The 21,269-nt window shown below is 38.6% G+C and overlaps 1 protein-coding gene across 19 annotated transcripts in view; it reads left to right on the plus strand.

Moving 5' to 3' along the window:
* DST (dystonin) overlaps nucleotides 1–21,269 on the plus strand; it is a 502,757-nt gene that overhangs the window by 378,626 nt on the left and 102,862 nt on the right. For all 19 annotated transcript variants that reach the window (XM_082347108.1, XM_082347103.1, XM_082347107.1 and 16 more), the window contains 10 exons: nucleotides 2,845–2,968; nucleotides 8,358–8,566; nucleotides 9,790–10,107; nucleotides 10,910–11,076; nucleotides 12,707–12,863; nucleotides 13,761–13,887; nucleotides 15,951–16,013; nucleotides 16,605–16,846; nucleotides 17,727–17,856; nucleotides 20,569–20,768. In XM_082347108.1, the coding sequence (XP_082203234.1) occupies nucleotides 2,845–2,968; nucleotides 8,358–8,566; nucleotides 9,790–10,107; nucleotides 10,910–11,076; nucleotides 12,707–12,863; nucleotides 13,761–13,887; nucleotides 15,951–16,013; nucleotides 16,605–16,846; nucleotides 17,727–17,856; nucleotides 20,569–20,768 (1,737 nt within the window). The remainder of the gene's footprint in view (nucleotides 1–2,844; nucleotides 2,969–8,357; nucleotides 8,567–9,789; nucleotides 10,108–10,909; nucleotides 11,077–12,706; nucleotides 12,864–13,760; nucleotides 13,888–15,950; nucleotides 16,014–16,604; nucleotides 16,847–17,726; nucleotides 17,857–20,568; nucleotides 20,769–21,269) is intronic.

Genomic DNA, 21,269 nt, shown 5'->3' on the forward strand with positions numbered 1-21,269 from the left:
TCTCCATTTCTTTCATTTTATTACCGACATCTTACAATCATTTTTCTTTTTAACAGTAATACAAACACATAAGACTACTACCAAACAATCAGTCTTTTGTACATTTACAATACTAACTTATATTCTGTTGTATGATAAATGTAATTTGGGGCACCCAGTGGGTACATTTGAAATATTTTTGGCCAATAACACATTGCTACTAGCGTTATTTTTAAAGTGGCTGTTGGCTGTGTTGTCAGCAGTCTGATACCCCTGGGCTAGAATGATGCTCTTCATAATCAGTGGACAAAATGAGATTTTAGCTTCATATGAGGCACAGAAAGGCAGGATCCTGGGACCCTTCTAGAGGCCTGGGTTTGGAGCCAGGCATGGGGCCAGGTAACATTGACAACATCGACCTTCCAGGCTTGCTCTGATCTCTGGGAGGGTGATGAGTGTCGGGAAACTTTTATGAGCTGGACAAGTGCCCACGGCTCTGTAAACTTCACCCTTTTCTGGTCCAGGCTGGAGACCAAGGTCATCATCTTGCAGTGTTCCCTGTCACAGATGCTTCTTTCATGTTTTGATTTCATTGAAATCCATTAAAAACAATATATGACACCCATTTGAATACTTTAATTTGCAGTTTTGTCCCAAAGTAGTGTTATAAACCACTACCATAGCTAAACTAAAACCTGATAATGTTAGGAACTAAAAACTACTGACTCTCTTGAACATAATTATGAAGAGAAAAGGCATGGGATGTTTTGAAGAGAAGAGGTGAAGAAGAAATGCTTTTCTTGTAATCCATTTCTAAGTTTTAGGATGGTAGGTAGGGCCATCTTTGGTACTGGATGTTTTATAAAACCATGATCACTTTTACATAAATTTATTCATTCAGAGACATTTATGTTCTAGGCCCACTGTTAGGTTTTTTGAAGACACAAAGGGGTTAAAACCCTATCTCTGTCCTTGGGGAACCCACATTCTAAAAAATAATTTTTGGAGGTGCCTTTAAATTTATTTCATTTCCTATATAACTGTGTGATGCAAATAAGTTGTACGTGTGGCTTAGGCTTCAGTCCATTATAGGTAAAGTTCCTATTTTGAGGAATTTCTTACACTTAACTGCAACTAAACTTGTGGGAGAATTTCCCAAACTGATCACTCTGATGCAGATTCTTTGGCCTCTTAGAACAACTGTAGGATCTGGTATTCAGATCACAGATCCCATGCTGGTCATAGATTGTTGAGCCTTTGGACATATGCACAGCTGCCTGTATATTATCACAGTTTCTTGGATATGAGAATTAATTGAGGAAAATTTTGCCATTGGCTTTAGACATTTGCTTTTTTTGTTGTTGTTGAAGGCTGAAATAGAGGGGGATCTTTTAAAACCTTACACTTGATATCTTCATATATTTACTTATTCATTCAGTTGTTTATTCCAGAAACTTTCGTTAATGCCATGTACCCAGCACTGGGCTAGGCAGTGATAATAGAAAGCCGAATACTATCAATTCCTAGTTCTCAAGGAGGTTCCAGTTTGATAGAAGAGACAAATCGGTGCAGTGTTATTCACAGGGCATGTGTGGGAGCTTCTGGGGGCAGTGCTCCAACTCGGGGTGAGGAGAGACAGGGAAGGCCTCCCAGCTGAATGTTACGGGTAAGAGCCAAGCTCAGGGTCGCCTCCCAAGGTCTGTGTGTAGAGATGCTAGGGCCTTGGGTCCAGCAAGAGCAAATCGCTGAGGGATAGCTGTGTCGTGGGATGCTTCTGGAACAGGAGGGGGAGAAAGATGAGATTGAAGACAGAATTAAGGAATAGATTCCCTTGGACAATTGATGGCAGGCTCCAGTATCCCCTTTATTCTGAAGCAAGAGGAAGCTATGAAAGATTTTAAGAGGGGAGTGATGCAGTCAGGTATGTGTCTTCCATAAAACATATCAGGGGCTGTATCAGGGGAGAGACTGGAGGCAGGGGCACAGTTAGGAGGCTTTTTCCAGTTCAGTGAGAGGTTGTCCTATAGTGATTCAGAAATACAGAACCAGAGCCAGATTTGAAAAAAATATTAAGCAGGTGAAATTGTCAGGGCTTGCTGGTTGGTTTGCAGGTGGGAAGGAAGGAAGAGGCTCAAGTACCACCTGGGTGATGATGCAGCCCCAGGAGGATGCCCAAATCCACACCTTCCCCAGGACCTGCCCCAGGGCCACCCCATGGAGGAGGCCCCTCCTCCCTTCCCAGGTCCTCCTCCCTCAACCTTTTTCTTATTCATCTTTGGCACTTACCACTTCCTGCCTTAGACTAGAAGATCCCCATGGGTAAGCTTTGTGTCTGTTTGATTTTTGTATTTTCACAAAACGTAGCAAGCTTTTTTGGAATTTGTTAGATATTAAGTAACTTTTGTTGCATTAACGGAAATAAATATGACTCAGCATTGGGTCAGGATGTGCAAGTCCTTAATTATCTCCTTCCCTGGAGTCAGAAATGGTCTCAAAGGGGCTCTGCTGCTTGTGTGTTTTTTATTTGTCTTTGTTTTCTGGTGGTTGTGGGGGTATTGTATAGAGTCTGGGAGTGGGATTGAGGGGAACTCAGGCTGAGGGTGGAGGGTTTCAGGATCAGGCATCAGGCCGGTTATCATGAGCATATGCTGAGGGTTTATTCCAGGACTGAACTTGAATGTTCCCGACTGGCTGATGGTTTTGCTAATGTCACTTTATAACTGGACTTATTCTAAGAATTCTGGAGTAAGCTTCTACTGATGACAAGTCTGCTCTGTCTAATTTATCTTACTGTGAATCTTTTTCTCGTATTGGAAATCTGTTATTTAGTCCTACTGAATATAATTGAGGCATTCAATCCTCCAGGCTCTACAGGGACAGATATCAAGTCAGCAGGTGGCTGTAGAGAAACTGAAAAAAACAGCTGAAGTGTTGTTAGACACCAGGGGATCTTTACTTCCCGCCAAGAACGACATCCAGAAAACACTGGGTGAGTGTGCATTTCCTCGTGTCTGGTCTTACATGTCCGTTCTAAATGAAAGTCTCATAGTAGATACGGAGATGTCGCTCGCTAGCATATTCTGCGTCACTCTGTCCTTTCACTGTGAAATGGCCCTTCTCAGTCAGGGCAGAGGCACGCCCTTCTTGGCAGGTGTATTAGGATCTTGGGAGTGGGGACTGGGCTTTGTGGTTTGCATACCTAAATTTTAATTTTTTATTTAGAAAATGTAGCAAAAACTTTTTAAAAATTTTAAATTTAATATTAGAGTATAGTTGATTTACAGTGTTGTGTTTAGTTTCAGGTGTACAGCAAAGTGATACAGTTACACATATACATATATCCATTCTTTTTCAGATTCTTTTCCCATATAGATTATTACAGAATACTGAGTAGAGCTCCCTGTGCTATACAGCAGGTCCTTGTTGATTTTATCTATTTTATGTATAGTAGTGTGTATTTGTTAATCCCAAACTCCTAACTTATCCCTCCCTGCTACGTTTCCCCTTTGGTAACCATAAGTTTGTTTTCGAAGTCTGTGAGTCTGTTTCCATTCTGTAAATAAGTTCATTTGTATCATTTTTTTTTAGATTCTACATATAAATGATATCACATGATATTTGTCTTTCTCTGCCTGATTTACTAAACTCAGTATGATAATCTCTAGGTCCACCCTTGTTGCTGCAAATGGCACTAGTTCATTCTTTTTTATGGCTGAGTATTATTGCATTGTATATATGTACCATATCTTCTTTATCCATTCATCTGTCAATGGGCATTTAGGTTGCTTCCATGACCTGGCTATTGTAAATAGTGTTGCAATGAACACTGGCATGCATGTGTCTTTTTGAGTTATGGTTTTCTCTGGGTATATGCCCAGTAGTGGGATTGCTGAGTCATATGGTAATTCTATTTTTAGTTTTTTAAGGAACCTCCATACTGTTTTCCATAGTGGTTTTACCAATTTACATTCCCACCAACAGTGTAGAAGGGTTCCCTGTTCTCCACACCCTCTCCAGCATTTATTGTTTGTGGACTTTTTGATGGTGGCCATTCTGACCGGTGTGTGGTGAACACTTCGTTGTAGTTTTGATGTCCATTTCTCTAACAATTAGTGATGTTGAGCATCTTTTCATGTGCTTTTGGTTAATGTCTTCTTTGGAGAAATGTCTATTTAGATCTTCTGCCCAATTTTTGATTGGGTTGTTTGTTTTTTTGATACTGAGCTGCATGTGCTGTTTGCATATTTTGGAGATTATTCCCTTGTTGGTTGCTTCATTTGCAAATATTTTCTCCCATTCTGTGGGTTGTCTTTTCATTTTGTTTATGGTTTCCTTTGCTGTGCAAAACCTTTTAAGTTTAATTAGGTCCCATTTATTTATTGTTGTTTTTATTTTTATTACTCTAGGAGGTGGATCCAAAAAGATATTGCTGCGATTTATGTCAAAGACATAAATCGTTCATTCTTGCAGACATTCAGAAGACTATGTTTTATTCTAAGAGTTTTATAATACCCAGCCTTACATTTAGGGTTTTTTTAAATTTTTATTTTATATTAGAGTATAGTTGATTTATAAAAATCTCTTTATGTATGCAACAGTCACAGAAAGTAGAACCTAACAAGTTTCTGTTGTTTGATGGGATTGGACCGAGCTAGACTCTCAACCTAAGGCCAGAACAGACTCTTGGAGGGATCTTCTTGTCAAAAGCAGGAGCACGGAGTTAAGAGGTTAAGATGTTCCTGCTTCTCCTTTTCGTGGGGTCTTTGGCCTCACAGGGTTCTTCCGTGATCCTAGAAACCCTGTCCAGTTACAGCGATGCTTTTGCGTCCTCTCACATTAGGTGGTGCCTTTCCTGAGGAAAGAGCTGTTGTATATTACCTTTGTATCGACTCACAGTATTTAGTTTAAACGCACAGTGGGTTATCAATTAACATTGTTTATTGTCTTATTATATTTTTTGTTTTGACTTTGCTACTTTTCCTATATTTAATGTGTGGTTTCAGGTTATTAAATATTTCTCAGTGTGAAATAAAAAACTTTAACATAGCAAATGATTAACATACCTTTCACCCCAAGAGAGCTGGCATTAAAATCTGAGTTGAAATTGTAGGTAAAGAGAAGGATGAAACTTTGCTCTTTTAAAACCACTCTGTAGAAGTCAAACCTTTTTCTTTCTTAAAGACATTCAGAATCTTTTTTTAAAATTTATTTTCAGATGATTTATTTCCAGCAGTGTATGATATGCTCCTTCTAACCTACAGGAAAAATATTTCATCTTATTTTGCCCAATGGGATTTTGTATTCAAAGAGGCAAAAACCCTGGAGGCAAAATATCAGTAATATGATATAAAGTCCTGCACTGTTTCAAGAAAATGTAAAAAAAAAAAAAAAAAAATATATATATATATATATACATTTTCTGTTACAATATTTCATCATGGATTTAAACACTGATATAGTGCAATTTTTTTATCAATATATATTTTTAATACATTTATTTTATTTTTATTTATTTTTGGCTGCATTGTGTCTTTGTTGCTGCGTATGGGCTTTCTCTAGTTGTGGCGAGCGGGGGCTACTCTTCGTTGTGGTGCGCGGACTTCTCATTGTGGTGGCTTCTCTTGTTGCGGAGAACTGGCTCTAGGCACGTGGGCTTCAGAAGTTGTGGCACACGGGCTTCAGTAGTTGTGTCTTGCGGGCTGTAGAGCACAGGCTCAGTAGTTGTGACGCACGGGCTTAGCTGCTCCGCAGCATGTGGGATCTTCCCGGACCAGGGCTCGAACCCATGTCCCTCGCATGGGCAGGTGGATTCTTAACCCCTGAGCCACCAGGGAAGTCCCTATCAATATTTTTTAATTGAAGTATAGTTGATTTACAGTGTTGTGTTCATTACTGCTGTACAGCAAAGTGATTCAGTTGTACATATATATATATACGTTCTTTTTTTAATATTATTTTCCATCATGGTTTATCACAGGTTATTGGATATAGCTCCCTGTGCTATACAGTAGGACCTTGTTGTTTATCCATCCTATAGATAAGAGTTTACATCTGCTAACCCCAACATCCCACTGCATCCCTACCCCAGCCCCCTCCGCCTTGGCAACTACTAGTCTGTTCTCTAGAGACATTCAGAATCTTTTGATCAGGCACCTTGTCACGTAATTTTCAGCATGTGTATATAGATGCTCAGAGATGCACACGTATTTATAAATTACATACACCTATTGCTATCTTAGCATATTATGTACATTATAAGACCCCAAAATATAAAATGTTAAAGTAGAAGGTAAAACCGCGAATGATCCTGTGTCCCAGACCACTGTCTTCACCTCCCACCTTGGCAACCACTGCTCTTGGGACAGGGGCTTGGGGGAGAAAAGACGATCTTATATGTAATTCTGGTATTTGAAGAGGCATTTTGACACCTTCCCATTTTTAACTTTACTCAATTTCACTTTCATTTGTTTAAAATCCATGTTACATTATTTTAAGACTAAAGCTTCTCTCTGGCATAGTTTTTTAGGAATATGTGAAAGTATATTTAAGATATAGAGGAGTTTCTCTAAGATCTATTTGACTTCTAAGAAAACCAACCTCTTAAAAAAGTAACATTCTTAAAGTAAATTTTGTTTGTACCTTTTTCTAAAATATCTTTTAATTACTAAAATCAAGAATTTACTTCAGTGGCAATATTCTATTACTAAGGAGTCCAAAAGTAAACTAGTACAATGTGTTAATTTAAAAATAATTTTTTTATTGAAGTATAGTAGATTTACAATGTTGTGTGTGTTAATTTTATTAAAGTAGCTCACTGTGCTTGGGAAATCACTTACCATAGCTAAACAGATATGATGGTGCCCTATTGAAGCACAGAACCACCCATTTGAGAAACAACTCACCTGCCAATCGCAGCCTGCAGTTCAGATGATCTGCTCTGTGACTTTCAAATCAGGGTTGTACTTGAACCTGCTGCTTGTCTGCCCTCAGCATCTTGGTGCATATTAAACTCTGTCCCCTCCGTGTTACCCTTCTCAGGGGCTTCATTGTGTTTTCGTGAAAGGAGCATGATTGTCTCTTTCAATCATCCAAGCTTAACCTCTCAATTCAGTGAAAATTTGTCAAACTGTTTTCTCATGATATAATATTAGAACAAGCAAAAAGAAATAGTTTTTTAATATGGATTATGTACCATGAGCTAAACATAAGCATGTAAGAGATTTCATTTTTATAGAGATGTCTATTTTCTTCCATTGAAACATTTTACAGTGTATCAGAAATAATTAAAATTCTTTTCAGATTCTTGGACAGTAGGTGATAAATTGATGATTAAAAACATTGTTATCCAGAGAGGTGGAGTGGGGGGAGGGAGAGGTGAATACATTAAAAACCACTGTTCTTTGAACTTCTCATTGGTCTTGCAGTATAGATGTAGGTTGTTAAAATATAGAGCTTTATATATGAATGAAAACTAGCCAGAAAGGTTTTTTTAAAAAGCATCTTAAGTCTTTAGAATTGAAAGTAAAGTTAATCTTATCTGAGACAGGTCAGCCTGCTAACATTGTTTATTTTTCCCTTTGCCTGCTATTAAACTTATAAATACATTCTATCTGTGTTATCTTAGACGCATCATCTCAACCTTCTGTATTTTATGTGAATTTTCATTGTGTGTTGTCTATTTTCTCAGTACATTTGCATCTGCTAACTTCTGTGCATTTGAGTACTTTGCTTAGGATGTGAAGGATGAGAAAAACTTAAATCTCTGTGTGTGTGTGTACGTGAGAGAGAGAGAGCATGCGCGAGCAAGAAAGATTGAAATAATTTTTATGCGTAAAGGTTAATTCTTAATAAATCTTTATAAGAGTATATTGTTTATTGAGATTAGCTCTGTAAGACTGTCACCTTTTTTTTTTTTCCATGTAGTTATCAAGTGTGGCTAATTTGAAGTCAGGTTGAGAACCAATATTTATTCCAAAGATTGGCTGTTTGGATCACTTTCATTTCTCTGGACAATTCAAATGTTCATGCATCCAAAAATACTTTTTTCAAATGAAGATTATATATATATATATATATATATATATATATATATATATATATATATACACACACACACACACACACATACACACACACAATTATATTTACACATATATACTATTTAAAAATTTTTAGGTTTTTATTTTCCACTAGGATCTTTTCTTTCTTTTTTCAGGTTTTGGTGGTGCTCTGATGATGCATTATGAATTTAACATTTCACCCTTTTTTCCTCTTCCAATTCTAGTGTAGGAATTTTTATGACTCTCCTTAGTGTGTTTTGCAAAGGAACGGCACAAAGAAAACTTAGTGGTTAAAGTTTCCCGATCCTTTTGGACTAGGTGACATTGTCGGGAGATACGATGACCTGTCCAAGTCTGTCAGTGAACGAAACGAGAAGCTGCAGATAACCCTGACCCGCTCTCTGAGTGTGCAGGATGGCCTGGATGAGATGCTGGACTGGATGGCGGGTGTGGAGCGCTCGCTGGAAGAGCAGCGTCCCATGCCCTTGAACTCCGCCGCTCTGCAGGACGTCATCAGTAAAAACATCGTAAGTGACTTCCAACAAACAGACAGCTTTTAGATGAAAAAAAAAACCCAGTGTCTCAGGTTATTCAAAAAGTGTGGATGTTTTCATGCTCTGCCCATATCAAACCCTTTCACTGATTCTCCCTACACATTTTCATCCCTAAAATTCATATATCCTGGGTTTTTCCATGTGCAGACATAAACCGATATATGAAGAACTTGAATGTTCTTGTTAGTGTAACATTATTTGCTCTTTTGTATGTGTATCTTCCTCAGCATATGAATCGTGGGTTATAAACATCATTCTAGATGGCAGGGACCAGAACCTTATAATTCTCTTTAAGAAAAAACACAGACTTATTCTTCCCAGGAACTTGAACTGTATATACTGTTGGGTTCTCTTGCTAAAACAGCACTGAATATTGGATAAATTAAAAATAATTGTATGAAAGTTACTAAGAGAGTAGAGCTTAAAAGCTTTCATCACAGGAAAAAAAATTGTAAATGTGTGTGGTGATGGACATTACCTAGACTTATTGTGGTGATCATTTGGCAATATTTACAATTATCGAATCATTATGTTGTACACCTGAAACTAATATACTGGTATAACATTATTATAACAGATAGTTATACATATGTCAATTATATCTCAATTAAAAAAATTGTAATATATCGAAAAAAAATATGGTAAGCTCCAAGGATGGGTAGATTTAAGAGAAACTTAAGGCATAAAGAGATGTCTCCTGAATATAACAACGTGGAAAGTAGCGCTTGCATAGAGACAAGTGTGCGAAGCGGTTTTCCGTGCAGGAGCACAGAGGGACTTCCCTCTGTGTACTTTTCATGAACAGCACTCATGGTACAGGGCATCCCCGCACACCGGGTCCTGTTTATTCCTCACGGCTTCAGCCAGCTGCCCAGGAGGTTAATCAGATCAGTCTTGTTGTTTTCTACCCTTTGAAAAATCAGGACCGTGGATAATCCCTGGGCTGCAGGATATCCCGGGGTTGCTGAGTGGTGGCCGTCTCCTGCGTCGCCAGGACAGCCAGCCAGCTGTTCTCCAGTCTCCTTGCGGGGACTGGGGATGGGATTCCTCCAGGGACCAATCAGCTTGTCTGTCACTCCCATTAGCTTCCTTAGTCACAGGTGGCTCAAACTTCTGTTCTGAATAGTAATTTTTACAAGTCTGACGTTATTTGTAAATATCATTAGGTTACGTGTGTGGTATTTGGTCCATTTCAGATGTTGGACCAGGACATCGCGGGGCGGCAGAGCAGCATAAATGCCATGAATGAGAAAGTGAAGAGGTTCACAGAGACCACGGACCCGTCCACCGCATCCTCGCTGCAGGCCAGGATGAAGGACTTAGCCCTTCGCTTTTCAGAAGCAAGTCGCAAACACAAAGAAAAACTTGCCCAAATGGAGGAACTCAAAACCAAAGTGGAGCTGTTTGAGAACCTCTCAGAAAAGCTCCAGACATTCTTAGAAACCAAAACCCAGGCTCTTACTGAGGCAGACGTGCCTGAGAAGGATGTTACTGAGTTGTCTCAGTTTATGCAGGTATGTTTCCCATGGAATTCACAAGGCTGATTAAATATATCAACAGCTAAGACAAGCACATACATTTATTGGCAGAGTTATGATTAACAAGCATCATTTTAATTGCTGATGGATTGGTTAGATCTATGCTTTCCTCCTTTAACAACTTCAAAGCTCATCTTCTCCTTGAAGCCTTTGCTCATTAATCAGAATTGAACACCATCTCTCATTTTCTGTATATCATAGGTGATATACATATCTTATTCCAGAGCCCACAGAGGCAGAATGTAAAGAGTGCATATTTAAATTAAATTAAACTGTTCTCTTTCAAACAGCCTGCCTGCATGTTTGTTTATACTTAGACCATAGGCAGGATCATTCTGTGAAATTCTGAGTGGAGCCATTCTGGTCCCATACCTACATCTTGATGGGATGCCCTTTGAAGATCTAGCAACACCTTATATTTTTTTAAATTTTTGTATTGAAGTATAGTTGATTTACAATGTTGTGTTAATTACTGCTGTCCAGCAAAGTGACTCAGTTATATATATATATATATATATATATATATATATATATATATATACATTCTTTTTTAAATATTCTTTTCCATTATGGTTTTTCATAGGATATTGAATATAGTTCTTTGTACTGTACAGTAGGACCTTGTTCCGTATCCATTCCATATATAAAAGCTTACATCTGCTAACCCCAACCTCCCACTCCATTCCTCCCCCAAGCCCCTCCCCCTTGGCAACCACCAGTCTGTTCTTTATGTTCGTAGCAACATCTTATATTGATGAAATATCTAAATGCTTTGTAGGAATCAACTTCTGAACTGCTAGAACGCAGGAAAGATCTCGAAGTTTTGCAGAATCTCTTGAAGGAGATCTCCAGCCATGGCTTGCCAGGGGATAAAGCTCTGGTTTTTGAAAAAACAAATAATTTGTCAAAGAAATTCAAGGAAATGGAGGATACTGTCAAAGAAAAGTAAGCACCACTTAAGAAATTGGATTTTATTCTACTTGATACTAATTGGAATGCATGATTTTTATTTAGTTATGTAGCTACCTGGAACAGTTCTTGGAAACTTGAGAATGAGCATAGGGCTACTTTATAAGTACTTTAATATGGATATTTTTTTTGCTGTTAAAATTAAATATAGTTTTTGTTAAAGTATTTAGGAGGGAAATTCACTACTTCTTACATGAAAGTATTTATAGAAGGCACTGTGTAAGGAAAATGGGGGTGGTAGTGTTTTACTGAAAGTAGTCTAAACTCACTGTAGTCTGAAGCCTTTGGCTATTACATTTTTATTTGCAAAGGCAGAAATAACCTTGAAAGATAGCCCATGGTTCACTGCTTTCTGGGCTCAATTCAGAAACAATACATCATTCCAGTATAGTTCTGGATAGTTCTGGATGGCTTTTTGGTTTTTTTTTTTTGTAAAATAGTTTCCTTTTTGAAGAGTTGTAGATCAGACATGATTCCACGAACAAACAAGGTAAGAGACAAGAGAATGAACCTAAATTAAGGTAAAAAGCTGTACAGGGGTGTGAGCCTTGTGATTGAGTTTTATATTTCTGATCTCATGCGAGTTGAGAATATACATCTGGTTTTGCCAAAGTTCATACAGAAGCCCCCCAAAAGATAGAAAGTAGTCATTTCTCTTTCAGCTATTCTTCTTCATTTCTTTGGAATTGTCTACCTAAAACTTTTGAGTCCTGTCTGGACTACTCACAGAGCTATCATTTCCATCCTATTTAATTCACATGACACGGAAGAAATATTCTTGGTTTCCCTGGGTAAACTCTAGGTTGTTTCTTCTGTCAGATGGGTCCAATTATCAAACCATGTGTTCATCGGTGATTAGTTTACCAGCCATGTACTCTCTGCTAATAATCCACACACCTGCACACGTGCACATGCCATCTACATGGTATCCAGTTACCAAATCTAACTGTCCTCATAGCTGTACCTGTGCCAGGCGTGTGCCCTCCCTCTGTGGTGCTGAGTGTACAGAGAGATCCGTATAGTTCACTGTGGAGCTTTCTGAGTATCCGTGGGGGAGGTGCACATTAAGTTCTGCATCACTAGGTCTCACCTCGTTTTTGGAAACTCAAACCTGTCCTCTCTCTCTGTAAAGACCCAGTTTACCCATCCACTAAAGTGACTGTAGTGACACTAGGTGGCGCTGTGTTTCCCTCATGTTAGTGACTTGTGTTTCCCCTCTGGTTCTCAGCCTGCTGGCGTTTAGCACCATATAAAGCGGACAGATAAAAGCTCACTGACTCTAAATCATGTTAAAGCTGTTTATATATGGCTTTAGAGTGTACGTAGCATTATAGAGAGCCGTTACACATGGGTTACAAATATCTTAACTGTTCCTATCTTGATCTACAGACTTTACTGAGGAAATAGACAAGGAGTAATTTAGCTGATTTCACTTGCCACCTATGAAACCTTTCCTCCTGTATCTGAGGATTGGAGTGTGCCTGGGGGAAGATTTTTTTCTTAATGTTAAGCTTGAAATGGGAATAATAATTTATTTTTTTAGTAATTAGTCCTTTGGAGTGTCTCCCTTTGTGGCTTAAATTTGTCAATGATGTTTGTGATCTAGAAAAGAAGCTGTATCTTCTTGTCAAGAACAGATGGATGCCTTTCAAGTTCTGGTTAAATCATTAAAGTCGTGGATAAAAGAAACCACAGAAAGAGTTCCCGTTGTGCAGCCTTCTTTTGGTGCAGAGGATTTAGGGAAATCTTTGGAAGAAACTAAGGTGAATCATTGTCCGTGTCTGATAAGAATTTCTTATTTGCCTGTGTTAGGAGTGAGAGGTTTCCTTTTACCTAATAGCACATAAGTAAGAACCTCATGTATGTACAGTGTATTTTGGTGATATTTGGAAATCATGACGGGTTTAACTGATCCTTTCGAAGAAGGACACAGACTTTCAGTTAATTCGCTTTTTTAAAGAGGCGTATTTGTGAGTTGCTGACTGGTCCGAGTTTCTTTCCCCACCACATCTCTACGTAGTTTATTTTTTATACCATTTTTCATAATGTTAGTAAAAGATCCTTCTCTTCAACTCAGCATTTTGCTCTAGTTTGGATGTATCACTCTAACCAGTATTCGAAGATGGAAGTTATTTGAATCTCTAGTGTGTGAGTCTTCTGTCATCTGACTCAGTCATAAAACTTAGGACCAGTTATGGCAAGTTTTCCACTCCAAATTTGTGGAGTTGTGTGTCCTTTAAAATTCATTGAAGTTTTGATGATTAAAATTCACTATTAAATGGAATTCTGAATTTCCATTTTTTTAAATTGTTTCTACTACTTTTTTTTTTTTTTTTTTTGTAACTTGTCTGTTACCTAGTACAGTTTTGCAGACTTACAGTTGACAGTTACTTTGGAACCCGTGGCAGCTGGGACTAGCCTGGCTTCCACTGTGGCTGGGAGCAGAATTCAGGATGGACCCCACCCCACTCCTCACTATTAACAGTGTTAACAGTCACCTGGGCTGCTGGAACAAATAGAGATGCTGTCCTTTTCTTCCATCCCATAAGTCAGAACCCACAATCATCACTGTTTTAAGATATGTTTAAGACATTGAATTATAATGTGTAACTTGGAAAAGATTACAAAGACTGAAAAATAATGTGTTTTTATATCTCAAGAAATTACAAGAGAAGTGGAGCTTAAAAACACCTGAGATTCAGAAAGTCAACAACAGTGGGATCTCACTATGTAACCTAATAAGTGCTGTGATGACCCCTGCAAAGGCCATAGCAGCAGTTAAGTCAGGTAAGTGCTTTATTTACATTTGTGGTAAAACCCGTAAGAATTGGGTCCACCCATGTTGATTTTATTTGTGTATGTTATTTTTAAAAATTAATGTGTAAAATAACCTCAGAAACACGAAGGGAAAGTGACAAGAAAGATGGCATCTCTAAACAACCTAAACGCTGCCACGGAAAAGTGTCTGTTCTGGTCAAATTTCAGATCTCTTAGGTTTTATCTTATTAAATACTACAATTTAAAATGTAACCAAATTCATCTGTAAGAATAAGGAACATTATATTGGGGAAGGGGAAAGATCAGATTCCAGTTTGTTTTTACCTAATTGATGGGGATGTAGAAATTCTATTTGAAATCTTTGATAAAGAAATGAGTCTGGTCTCCTGGGAAAGAAGGAAGTAAGGAAAGGAAACAGGTTCTTTTCTGTCGAGTGGACCTCTCTTAATTTCTTCCCATCTGCTTTATTCCTTACACTATTCCCAAAGAAAACAGTTCTATACTGTGTTAGCCAGCATGTCTGAATCACAATCTTACCAGGCTTCTCAACAGAAGGGGAGAGTCATGTATAAATAATGGTTCTAAAATTAAGTTGTGGATAGAGTTTTAAGTTTAAAACATATTTATATTGTTGTCACTATCAGGTTTAAAATAATCCAAGAGTAGACTGAAGGCAGATCTCATATCTTTATTCTGAGGGTTTCTGACGATTCTCTGTGGTTTATCTGCCCTGCTCAGCCCCCAGCTGTTCCCATTGTGAGGCTGATGTTGAGCTGGGCCCCTCTCCACCCACCGTTTGTTCTGCTCTATTAATACCATTTCAGGCAATCCTCGTACTATACATGTGTGATGATCTCTCCTTTATCTCCTAATCAGATTTCCTGAAATGTCAAGGTTTTTTGTTTTTTTGTTTTTTTTTAAAAGAAAGGAATTCTGTGGTGTTTTACATTAGTTCTTCATGCCCATTCTATATTAGTAATAAGTAAAAAGTATTTTTTTCCTACTCTTGACAACTCCCAAGCATGGTAAGAATTAATCTTGAGTATCTAAAGGGTATTTTCACTTCCATCTGAAATGCCACGGTGTGTGTGATTTTTTTTTTTAAAGGGACAAAACTTAGATTAAGATTCAGATATTTAAATGTTTTTGTTTAGGCTTGTTCTCGTGTGGTTAGTTTGGGGAAATGTTTTTGTGTTTTGGATAGAGAGCCAAGGCATACTAACATGAGAAGGTCTAATTGGTTTTTTAATATTCTGATTATGAAAAAGGAACCGGTGCTAGGTGTTTAGGGAATTAAAGAGAAATAATTACTACAGCTCACCAAGTAGTTCCTATTTGCTAGGCAGTAGGGTAACTGTCTTTAATTCCCACAGTGGTCTCGTGAGATAGGTGTTATTCTCCCCAGCAGTTTGGTGGGATGGATTCACCTGTGCAGCCTCACAGGGAGTCATTAGTGGGGCTGGGGTTTAAGTTCAGGTGAGACATATGCCAGGGCCCAGGTGCCCCAGCCACTGTACCTCCTTCCTCTATGTTGATACAGTAATGGTTTCTTTTACTTTTAACTTTTCTTTCATGTCTTTTTACCTTATTCCGCCTCCATTAAACCCATGAAAACACTGTAACTACAGCAGACAATTTTCAGTTTCTTAACTTGAGACATTCTTTTGTCCGTCAGGCATTTATGCTTCAAGCAACACACATAGTGACCAGCTTCTGTGCTTCAGGGACTGTATCACTAAAATAACTTCAGCTTTAAAGCAACCTTATCCCCAAATTTTCTTATAAATTAATAGTTAATGATTAATGTATATAATCTAAAGTTATTGAAACTCTGCTCTTTAAGTTGATCATGTTATGACTTTAAGAATAAATGTTATGTAAAAGAGAGGATATAGCTTGATCTTTCAGACCTTCATTTGATTTTGAAATTGAATCAGTATTTTACATTTTCAAATAGTAAGAACATTTAAAAAGAATTACTGTTTATGGCATTGGCTTTAATGCCACCTACTATTAATATATATAAAATACAATAGAAATCTATGATGACTTCAGTTTCAATATTTTTGCAGGTGGAGTAATATTGAATGGTGAAGGAACAGCCACAGATACTCAGGATATTTTGGCAAATAAAGGTAAATAGTAACTTTAAGTGCTTATTGATTAAATTACTTGGTATGGTTTTTTTTTGAGAGAGAGAGAAAATCTTTTTAGGGATGAGAAGTAGTTATATCGAAATTTCAAACTTGAATTAAAATGGTATGAGTATAGTCATGTTCTCCATAAATAACATGTTTATATAACATTCCATGCAATTTTGTTCATCTGAGCTTAATGAAATCCAGTAATTCAGCTTGGCATTTGGTTTATGTTTCCTTCTTTCGGGTTAATTTGAGATATTTTCTCACTTGGGATAACATTATTTGAGCTTTTTTTTTTAATTTGATGCCTGAGGAATTAATAAGCATCATTTCATCATCTGGGTTTTTTATTCCATTTAAAATAGCTATCTCATTTCACTTGTATTATGCAATGTACCTAAAGTATTTGTCATTAAGTAGCATTGTAAGATGATGTAACATTTTAGTTCTAAAAATTCTATGACTTTATCATAGTAGACTTAATATTGACAAGATAGAAGGAAATAGCACGTGAAACAAATTTTTATTTCTAGAGCTCTAAACACCCTGAAAATGTGTCAATATAATTGTTCTTCTTACGTTTAGGATTAACATCCATTAAAAAGGATATGAGTGACATAAGCCATGGCTATGAAGATCTTGGCCTCTTACTTAAAGACAAAATAGCCGAACTGAGTACCAAACTCTCCAGATTGCAAAAGGCTCAGGAAGAATCAAGTGCCATGATGCAGTGGTTACAGACGATGAACAAAACTGCCACGAAATGGCATCAGGCACCTACACCTACGGACACTGAGGCTGTGAAGAGTCAAGTTGAACAGAACAAGGTATCTTCTGTGGGTCCATTTACCGAAGACGTGAGAGAACAGATTAGCGCTCAGAACTGAGCACTGTGGGTCAGGAGCCCCGTTCTGGTTTCTTGCTCTATAAACTTCAACAAATAGTTCACCAGCTTTGTTGAACGTGACTTTCTGTAGAGATTGATGCTAATAGTCACTTATTTTTACACGCAGATATTATAAAGATGAGTGAGCTGTTGGGTGCAAGCAACTTTGCCACCTTCAAATTAGTTTAAGTCTTGGATTTTAACCAGTACTTATTGGAAAAGATGTATTTAAGGGCTAAATGTATTAGGAATCTGTTCTGTCCAGTATAAAATAGGGGAGCTCATGCTTTCCCTTTGTTTAATACACGGTATTTCTTTCTACAGCTGTCAGGGTTGGGAAAATGGTTTTGCACTCTGGCAATGCTGGCAAAAATGTCTCCAGATGACTAACTTATCTTTGAACTCTGTAACGTGTTGTCCAGAAAAGTGCTTATTTGCTAGTAGTCTCAAATCTTGCAGCCTTTATCAAGACTGATTTTCTGATTAATTACAATCTTACTGATGTCATTTTCCTTTTTTTCCAAAGGGATTTGAGAATACCTTGAAATTCTTCCTAGGTGATGGGATGAGGGTCATTATCTCTGTAGCTCTAGCATTCTTCCTTGGGATTCTGTTATCAGCTAGTTGAAGAATAGTTATGAAGAGGAAAAGAAAATATAATTCACTGCTGAATCCGGTCCTCACTCACTTCAGCCTTTAACAGTGGATTTTTTTCCCCTCTTATGGCCATGTTGGAGAAAAAAGTGCTCTATTGAAATTGTGTTTTTGTCTTTTGATGTTGACATACTTTAATGAAGTTACTTTTTTTATTTCCTTGTTAGTCATTTGAGGCAGAACTGAAGCAAAATGTAAACAAAGTGCAGGAGTTGAAAGACAAGCTGACGGAGCTGCTGGAGGAGAACCCAGACACTCCGGAGGCCCCCAAGTGGAAGCAGATGTTGACGGAAATAGGTATGTTACCACTTACACCAGAGGCCGTGCACAGAAGCACAGTCATTTTTTTAAAATCATAATCTCTATCAGAAAACATCTATCCAACAATCTCACTGACTTTGGGATTTGCTTTCATGTTTCAGAATCGATCTTTGCATATTCTAAAGTGTCATTTCACATGGTGCTAGGCCTTGGCAGATCTTGTGTTTTTCTCACTAAACACAGTAACGAAATTTATGTTTATGAAGAAGGTAGATACCAGGTAATAGAATGTTGTGTATTGAGTCACATGTTTTTATTATGGTTTATTTTTTACTAGGTTTTGGGTGCTTCTAATTTTTTATGTTTTGTTATATTTTAGTGTGGAGAGTCCTTTTTGTTTGTTTGTCTGGAAAAGGTGGGTGCCTTTCTCCACCATGGAGTTTCTGATGGGACCCCGCCAGCCCCTGTTTCATGCTGCTGGTCCCTTTCCCAACCAGCCTGAGAAGGCTGCTCCCCCACAGGAGTCTGGGGGTTTGCTCTTTACCCAGAGTCCTCCTCCCATCTCCATCCTGTCCCTATATAAACTGTTCCTCGGAGATGCAGAATTTCCTTCACAAGCCCTGTTACCTTATCACCCCTTTTCCTTATGGTAATGTTACGGGAGTGAGTGTAAGACAGTGATACTCTTTTTCCCTACTTCATAGTATTTGGAGAATTCAGTGAGTTAATGTGTGTGCGGCTCAGACAAACAGTATCTGGCACATAGTGTGTTTACTATGACTATCACAAGAATCATTTTACTTTGAATTGTTCCATTATATTTAGCTAAATCTTGTCCTTCCTTTAGAGTCAGATATGCTGTGATAAATTTAGAAGTTTCTAAGTACGTTTTAGTTTAATAAGAGTCATCCTTATACATATAACTGCATCACTTTGCTGTACACCTGAAACTGACACAACATTGTAAATCAACTATACTCCAGTAAAAGAAAAAGAGTCATCCTAAGAGATCTGAATGTTGAAAGGTGTATTTAATCCAACAGTAGAGACTCCTGTTGCATTATAATTAATTGGGCCCTAATTCAGTGGCTCTCACGTAGAATATCAGAATTACTCGAAGGAATATTTTCAAGGCATCTTAGAATAGCAGAGGGAGCAAGGAATGCATATTTCAGCAAAGCTTCCTGATAAGATTTTGATATTTCTCCTTCTCCATTTATGGTTTCAGTTGCATTATTTCATTATCAGATTGTGACTGACTAGAACACGCCGTATAGCGTGACGTTGTTTAGGTAAACGTTTCAGGGGCTGGGCTCTATGAAAAGCAGCTCTTCAGTGCATTACACTGGGTGAAAAAAATCTGTCAGATCAGCTCGTCACACCATCAGTGTTGAGTGACTCATGTGTTGAGGGATGGTCTGTAATTCTGGGCTTCAAGGAGCATGCCGTCCTCAGGGTGGGGGGAGCAGGCAGGGTGTCCTAGCGGAGGGTGAGACCCAGTGGGATCGTGAAAGCAGGATGGGGCGGGGACAGAGGGGGAGGGATGGAGCATGTGGGCTGTGCGGCCCTTGTGCGCCCAGCCTGTTGCGATGAGGACGTGTGATCAGTGGGCAGATGAGGGCTTCCTCTCGGAGGACAGACCTTCTCGGATGAGCAGACGAGGACCCTTTTGTGGGAGACCCTGGAGGTAAAGCAGAGGTCATCAGATTTTGCCGTCTAGTTGGTGACGAGTAAATTATTGAGGGGTTTGAGCCCAGAAGTGACATATTCAGTGACGTTTAAGGGAAATTATTTTAGAACCAAATTCATTGTGGCTGAGGATCACGAATTGCAGGTAAGCTGGTTAGAAGGCCCTTGGTCTAGGTGTGCAGTTCTGGAAAGGGTGCTCCTGGCAGCAAGAGCGGAGCATCCCCTGGGGACGTGTTAGAAACGCACATTCAGACCTCACTTCAGACCTGCTGATCAGTCCCTCCAGGGGTGGGCCCAGCACCTGTGTGACCAGACCCTCTAGGGGTCTCTGATGCAGCTCCAGCTTGAGAAGTACTGGTCTTGGCAAAACACGATGAGGACCAACATGGAGTTGGGTATTGGGAATGGAAGGACTGGGTTTAAGGCCTTGTTTGTGATTGAGGATATAGGAGAGTCATGAAAGAACATCCTGAATTATGGCATTTCATGACGTGCGTGAGAATAACCTTCAAAAGAAGTCTAGAAGTCGGAAAAACCTACTCATTTTGATAGGAATATCGTGAGTTTCTTTCCCCAACATTGAATTGAAAGGGTTGGTGAGATTTCCTGTTGTAACTTCCGAGCAGCTGGCTGCTGATGTGTGATTTGCGTAGAAGAGCATGGTTGGGTGTAGATACACACATTTGGGAGTCACTTACCTCCATCTGGTCGTTGAAGGTGTGCTATTAAAGAAAAGGATATATGTTCATTGTTCTAGTGGGTCAGTTCTAGTTGAATAAACAGACTCTGTAGGACTTCTAGAAGGAATGAGGGTTCTCAGGAATATTCCATAATCTATAGCATCTTCCAAAATCAGATTCAAATCTATTTTTCTTACACTTCAGTTGACACACAACCATTGGGACCATAAAATCTGTATCGTTAAATGCGATTAACTCACAGATTAGTCTTTAATTGACTATGTAAGGAGAGTCCTGTCCTACAATCTTCATAGATACAGTTGTATTAAATGTATAAAAAACAAGCAGCTGTTTCATCCTCTATCTTTTTTTCTTCTAGATTCTAAGTGGCAAGAACTCAATCAGTTAACAGTTGATAGACGACAAAAACTGGAAGAATCCTCAAATAATCTAACCCAATTCCAGACAGTGGAGGCTCAGTTAAAACAGTGGCTTGCGGAAAAAGAACTGATGGTCAGTGTCCTTGGGCCCTTGTCGATTGACCCAAATATGCTGAACACACAAAGGCAGCAGGTGCAGGTGAGTCCTACCTGACTTAACAAGACAGATGTTTTCATTAGAAATACATTACCTTGGACGGTATGTGCTCTGCCTGTCTCGGAGGGTATTTGTAATGTGTCAGATGCCCACGAGGTACCGTCGTGAGGCTGGCGGGAAACCACCAGAGAAGCAAAGCTCTGGAGCATCCCTGGAGCATCCCTGAGGGGTCCACCGAGCCCACGAGTATGGTCAGGTCCCTTGATCATTTCAGTCATATTGTGGTTTGTAGAGACCCTGTTAAAGAGGACTTTCTTTGAAGTATTAATATGATTGCATAAGTAATAACATTTTTATGAGAAGCTAGTATATTGTTTAGAAATGACTCCTTTGAGGTTTTATTCATTTTGATTGTGGTAGTAGATAATGAAACTTATAAAGCTCATGCAAAACATCCCTGAGTGGGGGAGACAAAGTAAGAAGAGAAAGAAGAAGGGAAGAAGAGGAGGAACCTTGAAACCCACAGGGTTAGTTAGACTCATC

The sequence above is a fragment of the Balaenoptera borealis genome, assembly GCF_965194805.1.
Source record: "Balaenoptera borealis genome assembly, chromosome: 12".
Taxonomy (NCBI): domain Eukaryota; kingdom Metazoa; phylum Chordata; class Mammalia; order Artiodactyla; family Balaenopteridae; genus Balaenoptera; species Balaenoptera borealis.